This window comes from Eucyclogobius newberryi, unplaced genomic scaffold, assembly GCF_026437365.1.
Source record: "Eucyclogobius newberryi isolate DKJ021-1_F unplaced genomic scaffold, fEucNew1.0.hap1 SCAF_15, whole genome shotgun sequence".
NCBI classification, from domain to species: domain Eukaryota; kingdom Metazoa; phylum Chordata; class Actinopteri; order Gobiiformes; family Gobiidae; genus Eucyclogobius; species Eucyclogobius newberryi.
Window position 1 is genome coordinate 19,847,363 of NW_027315779.1, and position 23,035 is coordinate 19,870,397.

A 23,035-nucleotide genomic window follows, 5' to 3' on the forward strand; every position below is an offset into this window, starting at 1 on the left:
TCTTCTACTTCTGTTAACTTGTGGTTGACAGCCAACTGAAAGGGTATGTTTACCGCCATCTAGTGGATTGAGTGTGCATAGGAGAACAATGGAAACCATAATACTATATTGAGGGTTGTAGTGTTACACTACAAAGACGCTGTTAAATCTTCCAATTAATCCTGTGTATTTTAAGTAAGCAACTGTACCCTTAGATATTTTTGAGACAGGATTGAAAGGAGATTCAGCAGATTGAATTCCTGTTTATTATTTTGAAGCCATTACACTAATTCAGTTCTCTCTTTCATATGCTGTACAGTGAATCAGCACATGCTCAACAGTTTCTGGTCCATGACAGTAATTATTAAGACATAAACCGGTAGGATGTTTGTCTAAGGGGAATTTTCAGCCAGCAAATCAACCATTTCATTACCATCCACCCCAACATGGGCAGGAACCCAAATGAAGGAGACGTTCATCTCTTTCCTGGACAGAGAGAGTATCAAATAAAAAAATGCTTTATAGAATATCCTGTCTACAATCAGATTTTCCAGATTTAATGCTTTGTAGTGCAGAGACACTGTCAGCCCATTCCATCGCTAATCGTATTACTATGAGTTCTGTGGTGAAGACAAGATGGTCTGTTAACCTCTTCTTAACCGCTATCTCAAGGTCAGGTATGAAAAAAGCAACGCCTGTTTGCCCCACTCTCAGGATCTTTAAATCCATCGGTATTAATAAACACATCCTCAGAAAGCTTATCAATGAGTTCTTGAAAAATACGGTGGTGCCTTTTTAGTTTTTCCTTTAAGTTTGTGATGCAAACTAATATCAACAAACGTCCAAGGAGCTATGGTTGATTTAAGAATATCCTTGTTCAAACAAACTCTCTGTAAAGCCTGTTTGGTCTTGTTTGTTTGATTTGAATGCACGTGCACATTTGCATTTGTAGTTTGTTGTTGCTTTTAATGGCGGTTGGCAGCCGACTGTAAAGGTGCACTATTGCTGTAGTTGTACGTTTTCGGTAGTTGTGCGTCTTCTGTAGTTGTACGTCTTCTGTAGTTGTGCGTCTTCTGTAGTTGTGCGTCTTCTGGAGTTGTACGTCTTCTGGAGTTGTACGTCTTCTGGAGTTGTACGTCTTCTGTAGTTGTACGTCTTCTGTAGTTGTACGTCTTCTGTAGTTGTACGTCTTCTGGAGTTGTACGTCTTCTGTAGCTGTACGTCTTCTGTAGTTGTACGTCTTCTGTAGTTGTACGTCTTCTATAGTTGTACGTCTTCTGGAGTTGTACGTCTTCTGGAGTTGTACGTCTTCTGGAGTTGTACGTCTTCTGTAGTTGTACGTCTTCTGTAGCTGTACGTCTTCTGTAGTTGTACGTCTTCTGTAGTTGTACGTCTTCTGTAGTTGTACGTCTTCTGTAGTTGTACGTCTTCTGTAGTTGTACGTCTTCTGTAGTTGTACGTCTTCTGGAGTTGTACGTCTTCTGTAGCTGTACGTCTTCTGTAGCTGTACGTCTTCTGTAGTTGTACGTCTTCTGTAGCTGTACGTCTTCTGTAGTTGTACGTCTTCTGGAGTTGTACGTCTTCTGGAGTTGTACGTCTTCTGTAGTTGTACGTCTTCTGTAGTTGTACGTCTTCTGGAGTTGTACGTCTTCTGTAGCTGTACGTCTTCTGTAGTTGTACGTCTTCTGTAGTTGTACGTCTTCTATAGTTGTACGTCTTCTGGAGTTGTACGTCTTCTGGAGTTGTACGTCTTCTGGAGTTGTACGTCTTCTGTAGTTGTACGTCTTCTGTAGTTGTACGTCTTCTGGAGTTGTACGTCTTCTGTAGCTGTAAGTCTTCTGTAGTTGTACGTCTTCTGTAGTTGTACGTCTTCTATAGTTGTACGTCTTCTGTAGTTGTACGTCTTCTGTAGTTGTACGTCTTCTGTAGTTGTACGTCTTCTATAGTTGTACGTCTTCTGGAGTTGTACGTCTTCTGGAGTTGTACGTCTTCTGGAGTTGTACGTCTTCTGTAGTTGTACGTCTTCTGTAGTTGTACGTCTTCTGGAGTTGTACGTCTTCTGTAGCTGTAAGTCTTTTGTAGTTGTACGTCTTCTGTAGTTGTACGTCTTCTATAGTTGTACGTCTTCTGTAGTTGTACGTCTTCTGGAGTTGTACGTCTTCTGTAGCTGTACGTCTTCTGTAGTTGTACGTCTTCTGGAGTTGTACGTCTTCTGGAGTTGTACGTCTTCTGGAGTTGTACGTCTTCTGTAGTTGTACGTCTTCTGGAGTTGTACGTCTTCTGTAGCTGTACGTCTTCTGTAGTTGTACGTCTTCTGTAGTTGTACGTCTTCTGTAGCTGTACGTCTTCTGTAGTTGTACGTCTTTTGTAGTTGTACGTCTTCTGGAGTTGTACGTCTTCTGGAGTTGTACGTCTTCTGTAGTTGTACGTCTTCTGTAGTTGTACGTCTTCTGGAGTTGTACGTCTTCTGTAGCTGTACGTCTTCTGTAGTTGTACGTCTTCTGTAGTTGTACGTCTTCTGTAGCTGTACGTCTTCTGTAGCTGTACGTCTTCTGTAGTTGTACGTCTTCTGGAGTTGTACGTCTTCTGTAGTTGTACGTCTTCTGTAGTTGTACGTCTTCTGTAGCTGTACGTCTTCTGTAGTTGTACGTCTTTTGTAGTTGTACGTCTTCTGGAGTTGTACGTCTTCTGTAGTTGTACGTCTTCTGTAGTTGTACGTCTTCTGTAGTTGTACGTCTTCTGTAGTTGTACGTCTTTTGTAGTTGTACGTCTTCTGTAGTTGTACGTCTTTTGTAGTTGTACGTCTTCTGTAGTTGTACGTCTTCTGGAGTTGTACGTCTTCTGGAGTTGTACGTCTTCTGTAGTTGTACGTCTTTTGTAGTTGTACGTCTTCTGGAGTTGTACGTCTTCTGGAGTTGTACGTCTTCTGTAGTTGTACGTCTTCAAAGTATGTGTTTTACGCTATTCTGTAAAAAAAAGAGAGAGAAAGAGGGAGAGAAAAATAGAGGAGATAGAGAAAGAGAGAGAAAGAGGTTTGTGGAATGTCTTCTTCTTCGTTTTATGGCGTTTTATGGCAGTTGGTATCAAAGTGTTACATTACCTCTACCTACTGTAGTTGTACGTCACTTTGACTTTACTCTTCAGACTTCCTGTCACCGTGTCTCCTCATTCTCTTCACTCACCTGAACGTTGCTGTCCTGACCGTGTTGGCCAAGTATCCAAACATCTAACATTATATAGATCCATTATTACATGTCAGCCTTTGAAGCCATTCACTTTCACTTCAAAGCATTGAAAAAACAAAATAGAGACACTAACTAGACTTTTTTATTTAAATTTAAAAACAAAACATAAACGCAAACGATGACTGCCTTGAAAAACTACATTTCCCACAAGTCTGTTCGAGCACTGCGCCAAACCGGCTCGGCCTCGGGCTCCACCTAGCGGCGCAGCAGTGCCACTGTTTCACGAGTGTGGTCATGAGCAGCATCTACATCAGGCAGCAGCACCGAGACGCCGCAGCGCTGAGCAGGTGAGCACAACAGCTAGAGGCTCATTCTCTCTTTATCTATAGCTCTTTTTTTGAACGTCCGGTCGCTCATCTACAGGGCAATTGAACTAGTTAAACCTGTCATTAACGGCTCGGTCACACTCGTGTCGCTCGGGAACCACGCTGGTTTTCGATAACGCCGCCAAACTGTTCTGACTGGAAGCTGGGTGGCCACACTTGCCTTCTCCTGTAATGTTATGTCATGTCTGAAGTGTCTGAACTCCAATGACAAAAGTGAATTACGGGCTGAGCAGACGGTCCACGCTGATCTGTCAAGCCCTGATGACACTCCGGTGACGCTCGGTAATAAACTGCGGCATCGGAGTTAAACACACAAAGTCAAGCGCCAGAAGCAAAACACAGTCGTGAGTTCAACAGGATCTTTGCTGTAACCCAGAATGCAAAATAAATAAATAAATACATTTAAAAATAGAATAGGAATGTGGGGTTTCTGAATTAGGACAGTTGCCATAGCGATAACAGTACTAAATATCATCATCAGTGAAGGAGTTGGGGTGTAATCCATATACAGCAAATATGTTTCAAATGCATTACACACATACTTGTTTTTGAAAATATTTAGATGTCTTCTGAATGGGGGGAAAGTCTTGAAAATATGGCACATAACACTACAGGAAGTTGAAACCCATGAATATATGTTTAATTATTTATTTAGTTAATTTTATTGTATTTCTGTTTCTGTAATTTATTTGTGATTCGAATGCATTTTTCCTGCTGTGTGAAGCACTTTTAATTGCCTTGTGTATGAAATGTGCTCTACAAATAAACTTTCCTTGCCTTGCCTATATATATATGGTATTCTCTTACAGGCTTTCCTTCATCTGAAATATTCTGTGGTGTGAATATTTCCCTGGATCATTGCACATCCAGGTAGATTTCCTTGGCATCTTCAGTGCACTGCCAGCACTTTCTCTTCACATGATCAGCAACATTTGTTCCTGATTAGGTCCGTGCCACGTGAAGCAACAGGACTTGGTTGTGCTTTCCGCTTTAATCGTCTGCAAGTGTTTGTTGTTTATGTCTTATGGGTCTTTAAACGCTTCATTATGGCACTTATTTGGGCCTGACTAAGCTTCTGTGTGCTGCCACATGAAGAATGACTTGTTAACCTCTGGAAACACTGGACTATTGGTATTCTCTTTAATACTGTGAAAAGTGATATTGAGTAAGGCAAATTAGACTTCACTTTATGTTTATGGCATAAGTTTACCTCACAACAGCAGGACTTCATGACACCCACAAATCAATGCATTTTTCTTTTTTAAAGCCATCAAACATAACCTAGTGATCCTGTAGAGTTTATAATGTTCCATGAACCTATTTGCACATTTTCTCACATGGTTAACCACTATAAAAGGACAAATAGTCCACCGCTGGCTCCGGGCATTGCACAGACTGTCCTAGACACAGATCGCAAAGCGAGGTTGGTTTCTATTTCAAGCAGAAATATGTGTTTAACCTTCGCCATACAGATAAAACCCATCTGCTAACAAGATGGCTGCCAAATCTCTATGTCTATGCTTTATTTGACTTTATGTCCCATCGATTCAGAGCATCCTTCATCTGTGTCCTCAAAGTGCCTACAGCATGGAGTCTCCTCAGTCTTATTGTCTTTCGCATCATGTACAACACATTAACGATCTAGTAATGGGGTATTTATAGTAAGAGCACATGTCTAGTGGTACAGCATGTTCTGTGAAGTGAATGTCTTGCGATGTTTCTCATGTGATGTTGAATGGAGTTTTCCTCAGAGTTCTGTCCTTCATATGGCCCGGCTAGTGTCCTGGATTCAGCTCTTCCATAATGTTTTTATGTCGTGGTATATCATGTACCTATATTTGGCGTCAGGGTCATTGTTGCATATATGGTACCCAGAATATAACACCCAGAACAAGTCTATTTAAATTGGAGTGACCTAAAGTGAAGTGACAATTGCCAGAAAATTGTTTTTTACTTGACGTTAACTTTTTGTAACAATATTAGGAATGTAATTAAATTGTCCTTGTCCAGGTTTATAAGATTAGGTCAATTATAAGTATTGAATGTTGTCTGGTGGATGGTACTCTAAATTATGTAATTATTTACTATATCCCTGACATGATGTCACAACTGTACTTTAGGAAGGAGTGGCAATACCTAAAAAAAACCTCAACTATCTATATATACATCATGACAAACAGAAACCGCCTGGTTGCACTGTAGCTGGTGTATAAGATAGGATTTATTATATCTGTCACAATGGGCAAATATGCACAATGGGCAAATATGCACAATAAATTAGTACTTGAGTGTTGTTGTTGTTGTTGCAGCCAACTGCAAAGGTGCATTTACCGCCATCTGCTTTGTTGTTTTACTAGCAAGGACCACGCCACAACAATGGAATATGAGGGAATATTTATCAATTATAGTGATAATGATGATGATAATGACAAAGAGGACATCAATGATAGATCAATTAGAGTTGGCTGGGCGCAGTCTCAGGTGATCAGCCCAGCCGATTCAGAACCCCCCCTTTCTTTATGGTGATGTGTTAAGGTGAAGACAATAGAGACAAGGGTGGGGTCGAGAAAACAGAGACAACATGAGATGCTGGGATAGGCCTGTATAAATAGTGCTTCTGGGTAGGTATGGTTAAAGAGTGGGGTAGTGGCTGCAGAAGGAGGAGTAGGATGTTGAGGCGTGGTCCACCTCCTGAATGTCAGTCAAAGATGAGCAATAATTAACTAAGTTTTAGGGAGACAATTTTAACATCTGTCCAGGGACAACAGAGGAAAATGTGTCTTTTGGCTGATTCTGGCACATATACTAATGTTTATTAATCCACACCGACACAAATTAATAAAGCCCTAAACAACTGAATACATATCTTGTACTCTAATGAACATAGGCACACTTTCTAGTATATGCAACGCCTGCAGTAAGTGGATATTTTGTATCCCGGGGGGGACTATGGTATGTCCTTTCTGTCTGGAATCAAGTATAATTGAGTAGATCAGAGCAGATTGGCCGGTTAGCAGAGGACTGAAATAGCGGCTTTATTCTGTAGGTGATCATTTCACTGAATACTTCTGTGGACAGATGGCACCAAACCTCCTCCAACTGAAATTCTGCCCAAGCTGTGGGTGACAAAATACTAGTCTTATGTAATGGAAATGCACCAACCAAGCATATAATAGACTGGGCAATAGCTCACATGTTGTTATATACTTTGTTATGACACCTGTTTAGGTTCATAGCATCCTCAAAAGTATTAGTTTTAGTATTATAATTGGAGGTGGCCAGTATACAGAAATAGAGATAATATTGTAATGTTGTTTTGAAGATAGTCGAAATTTGACAATTAAGTATGCCATTTATTGTAAAAGATGTGACAAAAAGAGCTGGTTATAACTAAAAGTCGCGATAAATTTGACTGACATTTCACATTTCTCTGATAATGAAACCTTAGCTAATAAATTTAGTCCCCACAACACACATTTCTGTTGGATTGACTTAATATCGTCTTACTATCGTTGTCAGGAAACTCCCAAAAGATATCGAGATATTCTTTTTTGCCAAAATCGACGACCCCTAATTAGAATATAAAAATGAGTCATGTAAAGACTGTATGATCCAGCAGTATTTCCTTCATCTCAAATTGCTGACACAGTTAAAGCTGGTTTTGACTGCATGAAACGTCAGAATAAATAGAACATCACATTTTGTGGCATAATATGAATGTTATGTGTATTGACCTTGACAATGAATGATTCTAGTTCTTGTTTCCTCTGACTTTTAGTGGAAGTTAGATTTCAGGAAGCTGCCGCATACTTGACCAGCCTCGTCGTCTCCCTCACTGGCTCAGAGGAATGCTTCTCTAAACGGGTCACCCAGGCCAATCCAGAGGTGAACGTCTCCTCCGCTCATATTTGTCCGAGAGCGCCAATACATGAATACACAACGCAGTTAAACAGGATCGGCTAGTTTGTGTGCGCGCGGCATGTGTCATCAAAATGTTTGTGTAAATATGTCTATTCACAAAACGTCGTCACACCCAGTGGCCACGTATTCAGACGGCATGAAGCAGGGTTATTGCTCTGAGTCTAATGCTATGAAATGCCATTGTGAGAATTGGCTGTGTTGTGGTTGTTCCTCGCAGTTCTCATGGATGAGGCTGAGGTTTCTATGGAGTCCACCCACTCAGAAGAAGACAAAGCACCACAAGCTTTAATGTGGGGCCAATACAGGACAAGAACTTTGACACTGAAGCAGGAAGTTCTAGGCCCCCGAGGGAGCGCCGCTCGAGGAACGATGTAACAGGATGAAGTCAATAAAATATGCATGACGACCGGCTATATCTGCTCCAACTGCACCGTGCACATTTAGAGCAGAGCGGGCGATACTTGGAGGGCGATTTGTCTCCTCTTTTATATCTATTTCGCAAAAATAACAAGACAATGCCACAAGTTTCAAAAATAGTATCGCAAAGAAGGTTAAAACAACATGCTCTGCAGGTTGTTATTGTCAGCGTATGCCACAGAATATTTGAACATGTTTATTGATTCAACACTAACTCAATAGAAATCTTCAGCTAAGCACGTTTTTCCCAAACTCTGCCTTTTTCTTGGTGAATAGAATGCTGCGTTCAGCGACAGTCATCACCTTTGACCGCTTTGCTTAAGGCTAACTTTTTGTTTTCTGTTGGCGCCTTACATTAGTATAGCCTCAAATATTTTATAAGCACAACAACAGATTCATTCAAACTCGCATTCACACACGGCTGACAATTTTGAATCACCATTTACAGGATCCAGACTAAGAGCTGGTAATTCAATTCACAACCCTACTTATCTCCGTTTGCTTACAATGTGTATTTAATTTACTCAATTTACTCAATGTACTTAGTGTTTATTTTAGCTGAACTGTGATTGACCTTTAGCTTACCTTTCCTAGTCTCATGTTTTTGTGCTCAGTCCCGTAATAGTTTTTGTAATAAAGCAGTAGTTTGACTTTCACATCCTTTCAGTCTAAAGAGGAACACACAGAGAGAGCTTCACGTCTGGATACAACAAAAGTATATTACAGTACTGTATTATGGACAGAAATGGACTTTGTAATTTGATCTTGCTGTACCATTAGCCACAGCAATACATCCATCCATGCACTAAACCTCAAACAACAAACTAGAATCTTCGTCTACAAGGAATCTGATTGTACCATAGAACATGTTTTCAAATTCATTGCAATTAGGTTTCAATGCGCAGTCTGTATATTTAGCTGCTCTTAGTCATCACCAGCACATTTGCTATGCACATCCCGTCTTGTAAATGTATGCGGCCGTTCTGACTCAGTGTTTTTTCCACTTGATTGAAGAAGGAATAAGGAAGATTGTTGCTACAGTTGGATCTGAATTGTGCCGTTTGTGTGTATTGATTTCCAGTGGGCAGCTCTTGTGTCGCTTAATGACGGGAATCCCCATAGTGTCCCTGTCTGGTGTCTGGTATGTTCACTCATTATTTATTCAAGAATAGCTAGCAGTTTGTTGTCCTGTGGCTGGCTACAACTATAGGGCTTGTATGACCTAAGTGTATTGATCCAAGTCTGGTCTAGTCAGGCTTGTCCACCTCTGTACCTGTGCTGTGTGTTTGATCTTTTGTGTGATGTTTGCAAGATCATGGGACTGTATGACGCAGAAGATAATATTTTGGGAATAACTCGTTCTAACTGTAATAAACGACTTTATTAAAAGTAAAGTCATTACTAATGTTTATTCTGACATGTTCTGTAGCTTTATGGCTGGAAAAATGCACTTCCTGTGTTTATGTCAGTACTTATGTGATGAGTAAAGAATCCATTTAAATGTCAATTTAAGACTAAATATTATATCCTTTTAAATGGGGAAAAGTCCTTAAAATGAAACAAGAAGCTGAAACCCATGAATAGTTCGGTAGTATCGCCAAAAACCTTACTGAACTAAGAGTAGCTCCATTGCTAATGGTACTAGTAAATAATGTTACTAATAAAGAAATTACTCAAATAAAAATGCTTTGGGAAAACTAATGGGCCTGTCTAGATGTAACATCTCACATTTTGAGGTTAATTTATTTGGACGGACAAAAGATTACTGAATGAGTGGTAAAAGGAAACACAAATCATTACTGTAGTTACACTGTATTTCTCTAGTAGTGGTAAAGATATGTAGTTTCTGAAAAGTACAGAGAAGAAAGGTTTTATTTAAGTTATGTAAATGTGCTTAAATGTAATTGGATACCACCTGTGGTTGCTGGATGCGATGGCCCTCTTAACCTTGTCCTGGTCATAAATCACACTGAACAAATACGTGGACATGTGAAATTGGATAGTCAGAACAGTATTTTATTGTTACATTTTGTGGTGTTCTAGAATGAAGAGGGCCTGCTTTTGTAAGATCAGCGTGAAAATCACAGCATGCAGCAGGGTGTGAAACAGCATGTGCAGCTCAAAACCTTTCCCAAGTTTTCTTTTTATTCTCGCCAGCGGCTTTTGAAAATGCTGCTTTAGTGATGTTGTAGGGGTGTGGTCGCGTTCCAGCAACACCGCTGACTACAATCTGGCTCCGCTTCAGTGCACTGCTTCTGCCCACATGCTCCTCGGCCTCGGCACGCTGAGGGCAGGAGGAGCCAACAGAAGCTCCCATCTCCACAAGCGAAGGCCTTCATGTGGACTTGGGGAAGTGAGCCTCGCACAATGAAAGGCTGTGTGCGTCTGTGACCTTTGAACCCACAAGACCTTCAGCAAGAGTGTTTGTTTGTGAAGAATTTGTGATGGTGTCATAAATCTGACAAACACTGAGCTTCTTTGAGCCTAGACTTAACATGATAATGGAGCATCATAATGTGACATTAATGTAGTATTTATCAGTATTTTATATTAACAATAGTGTTACTAACAGTATTAATAATAGTATTAATAACAGTGTCTGTTGTCCTAATGCTTTGTTGCTTACATAAACTTGGTATTGCAGCCTATGAGGCACTTAATCCAAACGTAGACAAAGATCAAACAATATTGTAAAAAAAAAACATAAAAACATTGATGGTGATCGTGTAGAAACTAACGTATCACTGTAAACTCAAAGCTGTGCAGTCACATTTTGTGCTGTCAGTTCGCTTTTTGCACTTGCGTGTTCAAATAAAACTACATGTCTTTCCTATGTTGGGATGTTTAACCAAACTAATATATCGACATATGCTGGAAATGTAAGGCCGATTCGCTATAAAGTGCAAATATTGACCTGATATCAGCCTACTCCTTTCTACACAAACATTTAGAGTTATAAACAGTGATCCAAATTCTAATATTTGATTTCAGTAACATTATAACGCAGGAGAAAAGCTTGGTGTGTTGTCCTCTGTTACGTGTGGACGGTGTCAGAGGGGATTTGTTCTCCACCTCTTCAGCTGTGTCTGGAAAACACATACAGCGAAAGACCATGCCCACCGCTGGGACTGGTGACTCTCTCTTCCTCTTTCTGTCAGAGAGGAGGAGGAGGCAACCACTTTGCGACTTCCTCACTGTGTATGAAAGTGTATGCATCTCTGGTAGTCGGAGTCTATGCTAGCATTGGGAGTGGACTCAAGACTTTGTGAGTAAAAAAACTCAACTTTATTATTTTAGTTTAAAGCACTTTTGGTTTGATGAGTTTGATTTGGACGGTGATTCATGTCGTCTTGGAGAATGAAAGTTCAAAATAGTGATGATAAACACATGTGGAGCAGACATTTTCCATAATCTCCTTATTTTTATAGTGTTTTTCTCAATAGGAAATTTGACTGTGGGCGTACTTGGACTGTTTCCTTTTTCAGCTGCAGAGAATACTAAAAGAGAATAAGCTGCTGTTTGGGGAACAAAAACCTAACTTTTAACTTAAGGAAATTAATAAACAATGTAGACTTTTGTGTTGCCGTGTTGTTGCACCTGACAGTTGCCTAATGACATAAGACAGGAAGTAAACCTGCTTCTTTATAATGGTCCATTTCCTCTGTGATGCTTTTACACTTCAGTGTGAGCCTGGTGTTGTTTGAAAAAGAGCTTAAGGTTTGAGAAGAGCATTTAAGGTCATATAATGGTCAGTGATGAGGAGGTTGAGTTTCCTATTGAGCCTGGAGCCATTAGTGGTTGTGGTAAAACAGCAATGCAATGAATGCTCATAAATATCACTCTGATACATAATGTACATTTAGTGGATTTTCATGGTGTAAAGTCAGTGGAAAGTCATAAGATGTGTTTGTTTTGGTTGCAATAAATAATACTTGGACACACAAAATATATAAAATCATGTACCTAATCAGTCATACTTTTTGCTGTTTTTCAGGAAGAGAATTGTTTTGACCGTTTATGGATTGTATCACATATGTTTTCTCAGATCAGATGCTAGTTTCATCCTGCACGCTGCTCCAAACTGATAAATGACAGTTTCTTGTCTGTTTCCGCTTTGCACTTTAGTTTTATCTCATTTCAGCTGCACAGACGCAGCAGCAGAGGCTCACTGCACTATGTCCCATATTCACTTTCAGATTATATGCTCTAGTTTTTAACAATATAATTTAAGTCAATTACAGCCCAGCTTTTAAACATATGGCTGTGGTGTATACTTTATATTGGTCTTTTAATTTGCTATTTTTAAGCCAATCCCATGTTTAGCCTGTTTCTACTAACCACAATGCCTCAATGTATGTTTTGTGAAGAGTTTCCAGGCGCTGTGATGTAAAAGTACTGTAGATCAACCCTTATTTCTAACAGAAACCCTATTTGTTACGTTTTACGCTTTCTGTCTAATTATAGCATAGATTTTGGTTCTAAACTAGGCCAATGACATCTGGGACGGCTTGACAGAAATTGTCCTCAGAACTATTTGTCGTAGAAACATGAAGCAGTTAAATGTGGTGATGAATTAAAAGTGCAGGTTTTTATTTTCCTGGAGCGTAAAGAAGGTGTTCGATGATCCAGACAGGAGGTACTCACAGGACAGTGCCTTGAGAGCTGTAAGTCCCATGACAGTCCAGCTGAGACACAAGCTCTACTAGAGAAGACACACAGACACACTGAGGCTGATCAGATAAGTGTGTAAGTGTAAGCACGTACCGCTAATAACCTGCAGCGCTAATTTAGGTTAACACACAGTTGATCATCACCCTTCAGTGATTATTACAGTGTCATAAGGAGAAGATTGAATCAGGATTTGTTGCAGTATTTATATATATATTTTTGTCATTCCCAGAAGCTGAGTCATGAGAAATATACAAATAAAGTTAGGCTGCACTAACGGTGAAGCAGTAAAGCTGTCCATGCTGCTTAGTGCTGTCCGTGCTGCTTTATTGACAGGTTTGTTGTTTTAACTGTAGAATCTTTCTAAAGGAAACAATGTTTTAAAGGTGGGTATGTGACCTGCTCTCTTATTGTTAGAAAACTGCACTACAATCACAGCTGAATCTGGGTTGCCTGTGCCTTAACCTGCTTTTGCTGACTCTCAGTTTAGATCTCATGTTCAGCTTCTTTTCATAAAAGTACAATTTCCTATTTCTTTTTTAGCTTTTTAAGATTTTTTTTTTTTTTTTTTTATGATGGTTGAGTATTGTGTCTTATGTTGCATAATGTGTTCAAGAAAGTGAGAGCAAAAAGGAAGACTTTTATCAAGCAGAATAAATACCAAAAACTCAACTCAAAATCTCAAAATCAAATCTTCTGAGGTTCACACAATGCCACCATTTGATCATCATTAACCTGTTTTTGCTATTTTTAACTTGGATACCTCATATTTTACTTTTGAATTGCATTTAGTAAAACGTCTGTAAAATGTTTGGCTGAAGCTCATTTCCGGAGGACTAGCTGTTATCCACATTATGATCCTCTGATTCTCCAATTCCCTTCAGATCATCTTACTCGCCCGATCAATGCCCCTCTCTCCTCTGGGACGGCCCTTCGAGCTCTTCAGCAGCTCCTGTTTAAGTGCACTAATGCTGCTGTGTCCAGATGAGCTCCTTTCCATATGGATTCACATAAGCAGTCAACATCCAGTTTGATCTTTGAATCCTCGCAGCTCTGTGGAGACGCCTACATACCTGATGTTACATAATGTGTTGAGCTAGCACGGAGGGCTGCCAGGTTCAATAAAATGACTTTTCCATTTTCCTCCTCTTTTACCTTAGCTAACCCTTGGAGTATATATTTTTTTGTCCTGCATTTTTTATTGCATTTTCATTCACCACACTCTCACTTATAGTATGTAACAAATCAGTGGAATGGGAAGATGGATCAATATAGGTTTTGTATTCATCTTTTATATTAACAACATTTTCAATAATACCACATGTGACGTTTTGCATCACAGTCCTTCTTCAAACATGACATATTTGATTCCAGTTTTGACTTTGTCTACATATTGTATTTATCTTTTCACTGAAAATGTTAACCACTCATCCTCAACAAAAATAACACATTTTACCTACCTCACCTACTTGTTTAGTGTTTGGTGGGTTTAGGGTTATTTATATTTTCAAAACCTCACTAATGTGGTGTTTATAATGTTTCGGCAGTGATCCATGTTGTAAACACAGTCTTAAATGAGGCAGGACTCAGCATCTGTCTTTTAGACTTTGCTCCAGCTCTAGGGGGTTATTAAACCACTCAAACACTAACACTCTGTTTCCGAGAATGTCTTTTTCATAACTTGTTTCCTTTCTCTTCTGCAGGCCCTGTCAGCTGAGGCCCAGCCATGATGAAAGCGGGCGCCACCAAAGTGGGGCTGCCCAAACCAGGGCATGAGCGGACCAGGCCTGCTTCTGTGACCTCCCCGACCTCCTCAGCCATGAGGGTCCCCAGGTCTAATCTGCAGGGACCTGACCACCGTCTCGGCAAGGTGAACTAATGTATTATACAGTGACTGCGGAAACATTCCTAAACAAGGTCCAGACCAGGTCTAAGCCTGGTCCAGACTTGGGACCAACTAGTCTGAACCAGGCCCAAAGTCCAGACTAGGGACCCAGACCAGCCCAAACCACAGATGTAATACATTTACACAATTCAGTCATTTACACAAGGGCAGTATTTTCATTCACTTTTTTGCAGTATTTACACAGATTTATCACATATACACAGATATCTCACTTCCACAAAATATTTTGTACACATTACTCACAGTCACTCACAATGGCTTCTGCCATTGCACAGCATCTAGTTGTATAACCGTATGTGTTTTTTCCCTTTACCTGGTTTGCCTTTGTGTTGATTTTAAGATTAATTTTATTTTCATGTTTACATGCTCTACAAAACAAAAATACATTTTGATTTTGGTATGTAAGTTTGAACAACTTTTATATCATTAACTTTACTTTATCTCAACTGGTAATTGTAATTGTTAGAGATGGGATTGCTGTTTTGTTGCTGTGAATGTTTTGACCCTTCTGACTGCGAGTAGATATATTACAACTATGTGATTTTCAATTGTGTGGGAGTCATACTAATGAGTATTTTAAATAACAAGATCAGTTGCTGACTAATGTTTTTTTATTTTAGTTAAAACGAGCCAACAGTGACGATGCCCTGAACAAGCCTGCCCTGACCAGTGCCACTGCTGCTTCTCGAATGAGGAAAACTGTGACGACCGGAGCAATTTCAGACCTGCCTGAAGCTCGACCTCGCGCCTTAGCAGGTAAAGGGCAATAACAAAATCCTATTCCATTTTTCATTCATACAGTCGTTGCTATGATCAGCCACTAGAGGGCCTCAGCAGATAACTAAAACTGACTATTGCTATGCACCAGGCTGACAGTATGTAACTTCATAAAGTGCTTTTAAAGGTTTTGAATGAATGCTAGTCAAACTGTGGGCTGTAGCTTTGATTGAATTTATACATTATTCTTGATAGACATTATACTGTATAATTTCATTAACTCAGAGTAATTTAATTTGGCCCAACTCATTGGATATACTATTTTGAATGTGCTGGTATTTGGTGAATTATGGTATTGCTAAAGCAGAAATGTATTGGATTTCAACATTGAACACTGTTTCTGGACAGTGTAATGGAGTAATCATTTTTATATTTCTACAAAAAATAAAATAAGACTGCACCATCTTCAGTTCTCCTGCTAGAAAACTATCTAAGCCTGCCCAAAGCAATAAACTGTAAATGCTGTTAAGGAAAGTTTCATGCCGAAATGCTTCCAACATTTATTTGTTGTAGCCAAATAATTAAAGCTGTATTATTATTTTTCATAAAAATAAGTTGTGCAACATTTTAACATTTCAATAGTTGCTTAAGCCCTAAAGCCTTTTTATGCCTCCAAGATATTTGTATCTATATGATGTCTGCACAGTTTGCTCTACATTTCTTATGTGTTAAACAAAAAAATAATAATTTCTGATTCCTTCTTATCTGTAAAAATAAAAGCCTTTTTGTTTCCCTCTGTAACTAAAGCTCTTCTAAATATTGGTGTTGTTGAATGCAATGGCCATGTTGGGATAAAAAAAACAACTCAACTGTGAAACTGGCATTAAATGTGGGGCAAACTTGGCGACTGATTTTGTTTGCAATAATTATAGTAGTTCATAGTTTAATGCCCCTGACAATGAAGAATCCTGTATCTGCTTATGTTGGTCCAATCCGCTCAGTGCAAAGACATGTCCTTCTCAAATACAGCTTCAAAGGCTGGTTAAGCTCATGCTGAGATAAGTGAATTCTGTTTGCCAAAGGACTCTGGAGGAGCACAAGATCACAGCCAAGAGAAGCTCTTAGCTCCCAGCTCCCAAATACAATTAGCCCATCATCATCTGGAAGTTTGTTTTTGTTTTGTTTTTTACAAGGGCGAGAGGGCATCTATGCTTTCTATTAGATATAACATCATTTGGTTACTTGCCTTGTCCCTTATAGCCTTAATAGGATTGCTAGATGATCATCCAGGCACTTTATATCTGACATTTTGAGTACTTTTGACCATTGTAAAGATTGCTATGGCAACTCTTCTAATTCCTCATCACTCTGAACCCTTATCTAGCTCATAGAAGTCAATAGATGTTTTATGCAATCACTTATTTTGAATTGGTCAACACTTCCCATGCTATCATTGAAGCAAAGTCTGTTAAAACATTAGCGTGAAGTTCCCATGATAAGTATAATTGTAGTCTCCTCCCTGCGTTAGGACGTCGTGTATACTTCTGCTCAGGTGTCAGTTAAATGCATTGAGCTGTCCCTCAAAATCACGTCCATCGCCTTTAGCGTCAAAACATTTGTGACAGGTGACAGTGCTTTCAGTCAGTCGTGCATTAATAATGGCCATGAACATTAGTCTCCACACCTCCCATTAACCTGCTGCTTTTGGGACACAGAAAATGCCACGATTTGAATAATGATTGAGTAAGCAATGATGGTCGGCCACATCCAAGCGTTCAACACAGTTCAACACTTTTACCCCTCATAGTTGAACAGTCATGTGCATCTATTGACTCCTTTATCATCAGCTGAGGCTAAGCTGTGGATGCATGATAGAATCCTCAGTGGGATGTAAAAAATGTTTCTTCAGTGACAAATGGGGCAGTCTGTCTGGCTAATGGCATCGCAGTGTCTCATATTGACCCGAACCTAAATCTTGTTTGAGTTAATCGCTGTTAATGAAATGAAGAAGGAGCGTTTCAGTGCGATGCATCATGTATTTTTTATGTCTATGCCAAAACTAGGTCAAGTGTGGCTTTGTTCTTTTGAAGGGGAAGTGTGTAAGCAGCAAAGCAAAGAAGAAACCCGTGCTTCAGTGGGATGATGAAGTGAACATTCAAATAACTAAATAATCTATAGAAATTGTTGATGGACAAGATTTTGGAATATTATTATTATGGTTATGAAATAAAGATGTTTTATGTGGATTAAATCAGAATCAGGAATATGTGAATAAAGTATATTGTCTCCTCAACATATTTTAAAATCTATAAGTTAGTAAACAAATGTAAAGGTCAAAATTGTGCGCTGGCCGAAAGTTAAATCCACTAAATTATATATAACATAATTATCTAAGTCTAAGTGTTTGTCCGTCATAATTCAGGTCATGTGAGACACTGCCTGACCCGCCCCTCCAGCCCCCGTCAGCACCATCCACTCATGAGTCCAAAGTGTTATTTTAGCTAATGGACAGCTGTCCCATTTGGCACTTTACCAGCTCCACACTGTCAGACAAGGGGTTAAAACCTGCCCATTCGGATGACTTATTTAAGAGCACTCATCAATAATGCAGTAAGGCTTTCACTAAAGGAGCGGCCCCAGAGGAGCAAGGAGAAAGTCTGTGCAGACAGGACTCTATAAATAACAACTGAAGCTGGTGCCCACAGAGTTTGGGGATGCTGGGCTATTAATTGGCAGACATAAACTTTGTTCAATGGACTTGGCACTGGCTTCTGTACATCTGAATCAGTATTAAGCCTGAAACAAGTTACTAGTAATTGATAAAATTCCATTCAATTCGTGAAGTAATTGTCAGCCAATATTGTAATTGAATAATCTTTATATGGACTATCACTATACAAAGACCTCAGAACATGTCATGTGCTGACTCAGGCAATATGACACAGGAAATGTGTAAATCTAAGTGTTTTTGATTTTTTTTTTTTGTGTGTAATTGATATCAGGCATAACATCATTGTAGCTTTGTCTGGGTCTAATTCAGTAAAAATCTCATATTCACAAGTCTTTTGCTATTGAACAACGAATCGATTCATTGAAAGAACAATTTGCTGGATTAATTGATTGGCAAAATAATAATTTGTTGCAGCCCTATATCTTGTTATATTAACATCATATGAAATGTAATGTATTAATGTTAAAAATGTACTTGCCTGTTCATGCTGTTTGTTAGATTTTTTGGGAGGTGGTCTTTTAGACCGAAGGGTCTTCTCTCTCTCTCCTACACAATCACCTTTTTTAATTGTCATATACATTAGCAATGTTTTTTTTTATGAGCAAATAAGATAATTTCGAACCCATATTGGCGTCTTGCTGTGCCGTGCGTACTAGCGAGTTTACCATGAGTGAAGTAAAGATCTTTAATATATGAATTATCATCATATAATGTCCCATCCTTCTTGCATGCAGTTATTTATGACTGTAATGAGACTGTATTTTCCTTTTCGCGACACTGACCTCTTAAAGAGGTATATGCGTTAAACCATGAAGTCTTTTCACCTCCACCACCTGCTCACTTCTGTGCCCTCCCCTGCAGCATCCGTCTAGCTGAACTATACGCTTTACTTCCCCTCTTCTTCCGAAAAGTGCTGCATTTTAACAAGGCACCTCGATACTAACCTCATCTTTACCTTTTCCTGACGTTTCAGTTTGACTGCCATTTTCTGCAGTCTATCCGCAGAGACGCACTCTTCTTTTGGGCTCACCTTCAGCCCTCAAAGCTCTGGAAGGTCACTTTCAGTCACTGATAAAGTCTATTATCCTCTAGGACTGGATTGTGACATTGTTGTGGCCGTTTGTCGCAGAGAAAGAATGATGCATGGATGAGCTGACCTTAGAAGGAGAATGGCCAAGGTGAGCGTGACTAATACATACTGTAGTTAGGGCTGAACCTGTTGTCCCAATGGGGCTCTGCCTAAGTGTGTTTGTGTGTGTCTAGGTCCAGTCTGAGGGAGAACTGTGGCCCTTGAGCATGTTATAACTGTCAGGTGAATAAATCAAAATGCCAACTTGAGCAACCCGCATAAGCATTCAGGCGTAGTATGCACCACTAGTGTAGGAAAAGCTTTACTCAATTGTTGCCAAAATGTTTCCTTTTGTTGTCTGTGTGTAACGTTTTTCATTAAGCACATTTTATCTTTTTAATCTTGTCGGCGGGGACTGTCAACAGAAAATAGTTTGCATTTATCCCCCAAAATACTATGTAAAGTCGGGGCTTGTTTAGCAAGGTGCTTGTGCTGCACATAATGAAATAACGGTACAACACTTTCCGCGGTGTTGACAATATCACTTCTAAACAGCTCATCTCTTTTTACTTCAAGCTTAATGCCACAATAAAAAAAATGTCTCTTTGCCCATTTTAATTAGACAGAAGAAATACAATAAAACTCTTTGAATGCACAGTTGCACACATAATTCTTTGTTCCCCTGCGGCACGATCTGAGAGGCAAACAATCCACGGAGCCAGGGGTGGTCCTAAATCCCCAGTGTAGCATCACCTCTCTCCGTTCAGTGGCTGCAGGAGGCTGTGTGTAAAGCTGCACTTGAACTGAGCACGCAGCGCCTGCACTGTCACCTTCTGCCAAAAATACCGCCCGTCCTCTGCTTCCTCTGTGCCCCGCCCCCTGTGTCTCTCTCCCTGGTCTTTTCAGGAGTGGACTTCACCATTGTTCAGCTGTTTTTGGCGAGAGTGCACTGGCAGGAGTGAGAGCAGGAGGCGTGTGAATGCACTGTGCCGTGGGAAGCCACTCCTCCTTTGTGCCGATTCCAGTCATCACAGCGATAATGAGGTGCACACGACGCCGGCTGCCAGTGTGACATTCCGCCACTGTCCCAGAGATAGCGGACAACCCTGTCATACATTGTGCGGCTGGACTATTTCAACTCGTGCATGCTCAGATCGGCTCGGGAAGCAGTTAAGAGAGCAGCGAGACGGGATTAAATGTCTGTTTTGTTTTGGGAGTTGTATGGGACACGCGCTGCAGGATTCTCGGGACTAGTCCACAAATAAGTGTCTGGAGTCGGAGCGGACCAACATGGGCAACCAGACAGGGAGGCAGGAGGAGCCTTCAGGTCTGCCTCAGCATCACTTACTCCCATTACTGTAACCGCGCTTTTCTCACTGTTGATTGTGAACCAGACGGACATGAGTTTGGTAAATACAATAGAGGAGCGCTAATCTCCTGTCAGACAACATGTGTGACTAATGCGGTCTGACTGAGATGCTCTCCACCTCAGTCCACTTCACTAATTCTGTCATAAAAGATGTTAGATGAGTTTTCTGATGGTTTATTTTCTCATGCCATATATGTTCATGTTCTTTTGCGGTCCTCTGCATTTAATTTGCCGCGTACATGTGAGAGTGGTCCGAGTGCTGAGTGGGATTAGTGTGGCAGTAAGCAGGAGTGAACCTGCCAGAGGAGATGCTATCATCACATCTTTCTGGGTCTGCCACTGTAAGATTTCCATTTCAAAGTTGCACTAAGATGCACTTGCCAGCAAATTCAGCCAAAAGAACCCATTATAGTATAGAATCATGTTTAGTCAATTAGCAATATTCCATTTCAGTATTCTTTGAAAAGTAAGACACTGACTGATTGCATGTAAGATCTAAGATTATATCAGTGTTAAGCATTGCAAGATGGACCTTACCGTAATATATCTTAAGTCATGTTTTAAAAGCAACAGTAAATTAGACAAGACACTGACTTAGCTCCAGATTTGTGGGGCAGAACAATTAAGCGCTGATTGTTTTTTGTTTGTTTTTACAATATCACATTTTTTATAATTACAATGTGTTAATTAATTGCACAGCCCTAGTTCACACTTGTCAGTGCATTTTTCGTGTATGTTCAGCCTGCCTTGTAGTACACTTGTTTTGATGATGAACTTTAACACGCCAGAGTTTTCCTGCATAATTTCTATGGCAACATCTCATGTGTGCAGTGTATTTTGCCAGCCGTGGGTGTTCAGCATCCTCCTTGTACTGTGTTGTTTGAAGATTGTGCAGAGGGGGCTGAGATTTTAAACCAATGTGAGCAAGCTGATGCATGCACAGCGAGATTAAACCCCAGGAGCTTGTTCTCAGTGTGTACACACACACCCGTTTACTGAGCCCATGAAAAGTGCTTCTTTTTATGCACTATCTTGGTTCAGAATAATTAGAGAACCATACATTAGGAGTTTAATGTTGCATATGCACTGCAGAGCTCCACTGTCGGAACTATGTCCATAATCATCCATCAGCTACACCGCATAACCCTCCATTATGAGATGGAGCCAGCAGTGGTTTAGTTCTTTCATTTACTTCTTATTCGCTTGATGAATCCAGTCTCATTTCCTATAGTGAATAAGTATTGATTGTCAAGTGCTTTGTACTAAATCCTGTCAAATAAAAACTAGAAATTATGGACTTAGACTTGACTAAAGCACTAAATTAACATATTTTAGGACAGATTTTAAGGTGAAGTGTATATTATTAACTTTATTATGATTAATTAATCATGCGATGATTATTGCTAGAAAAACATCTTGTAAAGGTGACTCAGCTTTGACAAAAAAAGGCTATCGTTTCATTTAAACTTGTATGTGTTAGCTATGCAGTTTGACCGCTGTCTTGGTCAGGAATCTCAAGACACAATGAAATGAGTGGTCACTTCTTTTCATTGTTTTTCTACCAAAATTCTAGTTTATAATAATGACATATGGATTGTAGATTAGTGCCCAAATAACTGTAGTGGTGGTATACAAATATTGAATCAGCTGCTCTAGAGGACACTTATACTGGAGCAGCAGACCTGGACTATGAGTGTTGTTATCTGAGAAATGAAGGATTGAGCTGCTGTGGTGTTAAGAACATTATCATGACCAACCTTCGCTACTACAACTACTGCTTGCTACATCTCTTGCTATAGCAGAGACAGAGCAGGAAAGCAGCCAGCACAGAGCCTATGGTCAGCATGTGTCAGGCTCTGATGAATTATCAGTCAAACAGTGAATAACAGGGCTGTATTCAATTCAAACACCATGTTGGTAAATGTGAAAATGTTTGTGTTACTTTGTGCAAGGACTTGGTTTCACGTGGACATAAATGGTGATGCTTGAACATTTGTGTAATGTGGCTAGTAAAAACAGAATAAACATTATACATTTTTAAAAAATCAACAGTTAAAGTGGTTATATGATTGTGCCAAGACGTGTACTTGGTGTAAAATAGAAATACATGAATTGGCCCGATTACAGAGCTGAAGGATTCAAAACAGGGACTTGATGTGAGGAAATGAGTGCGTCCAGTTCGTGACATCTCTGACACAGTGAGGAAGCGGCATCGTGCATACTTTCCATGGCATTTGGTCCGTGAACACATTGGCCAAACTGCTATCGTACTTGTTTATTGATGGAGGCATGTGCTATTTAAATGTCCTGTTCTTGTTACTGGAGACAATAACTCATGAACTATTTTACAGACTACAGCTCAGAGCTTGTAAAAACCCTTCTTTACGGTGGAGCAACTCACAGTAAATGTGACCAAGACAGATGAACTGCAGTCTCTATAAGAAGTTGTTTTGATGTGGTCTTTCATCAGCCGCTTGGTTCTGTTTGCACATTATGGCTCTGTGTCACTGCTGTCTGCCATTGTACATGGACACACAAAAGGGTGTGTTTTGTGTTGGACAGAAATCCCAATATAAGTGGTAAACTGCTTTGAGGTACCGGTAGTTTGCCATTAGTGGAAGTGGAATTACAATTATTTTGGTAATTGATTAGTCTAGTGATTATTCATGCAATTAATGGATTAGTGG

General features: G+C 39.8%; 1 protein-coding gene across 4 annotated transcripts in view; it reads left to right on the forward strand.

Annotated features, from left to right (window-relative positions):
* The first annotated feature begins 3,374 nt into the window (after positions 1-3,374).
* specc1 (sperm antigen with calponin homology and coiled-coil domains 1) overlaps positions 3,375-23,035 on the forward strand; it is a 56,336-nt gene continuing 36,675 nt past the window's right edge. For 2 of the 4 annotated variants that reach the window (XM_072446601.1, XM_072446603.1), the window contains exons 1-3: positions 3,375-3,511; positions 14,260-14,426; positions 15,083-15,218. In XM_072446601.1, coding sequence (XP_072302702.1) covers positions 14,283-14,426; positions 15,083-15,218 — 280 coding nt within the window. In that variant the 5' untranslated portion in view covers positions 3,375-3,511; positions 14,260-14,282. Of the gene's footprint in view, positions 3,512-4,398; positions 4,421-14,259; positions 14,427-15,082; positions 15,219-19,887; positions 20,307-23,035 lie in introns of those variants that run through there. The other 2 variants (XM_072446602.1, XM_072446604.1) reach the window with 2 other exon arrangements.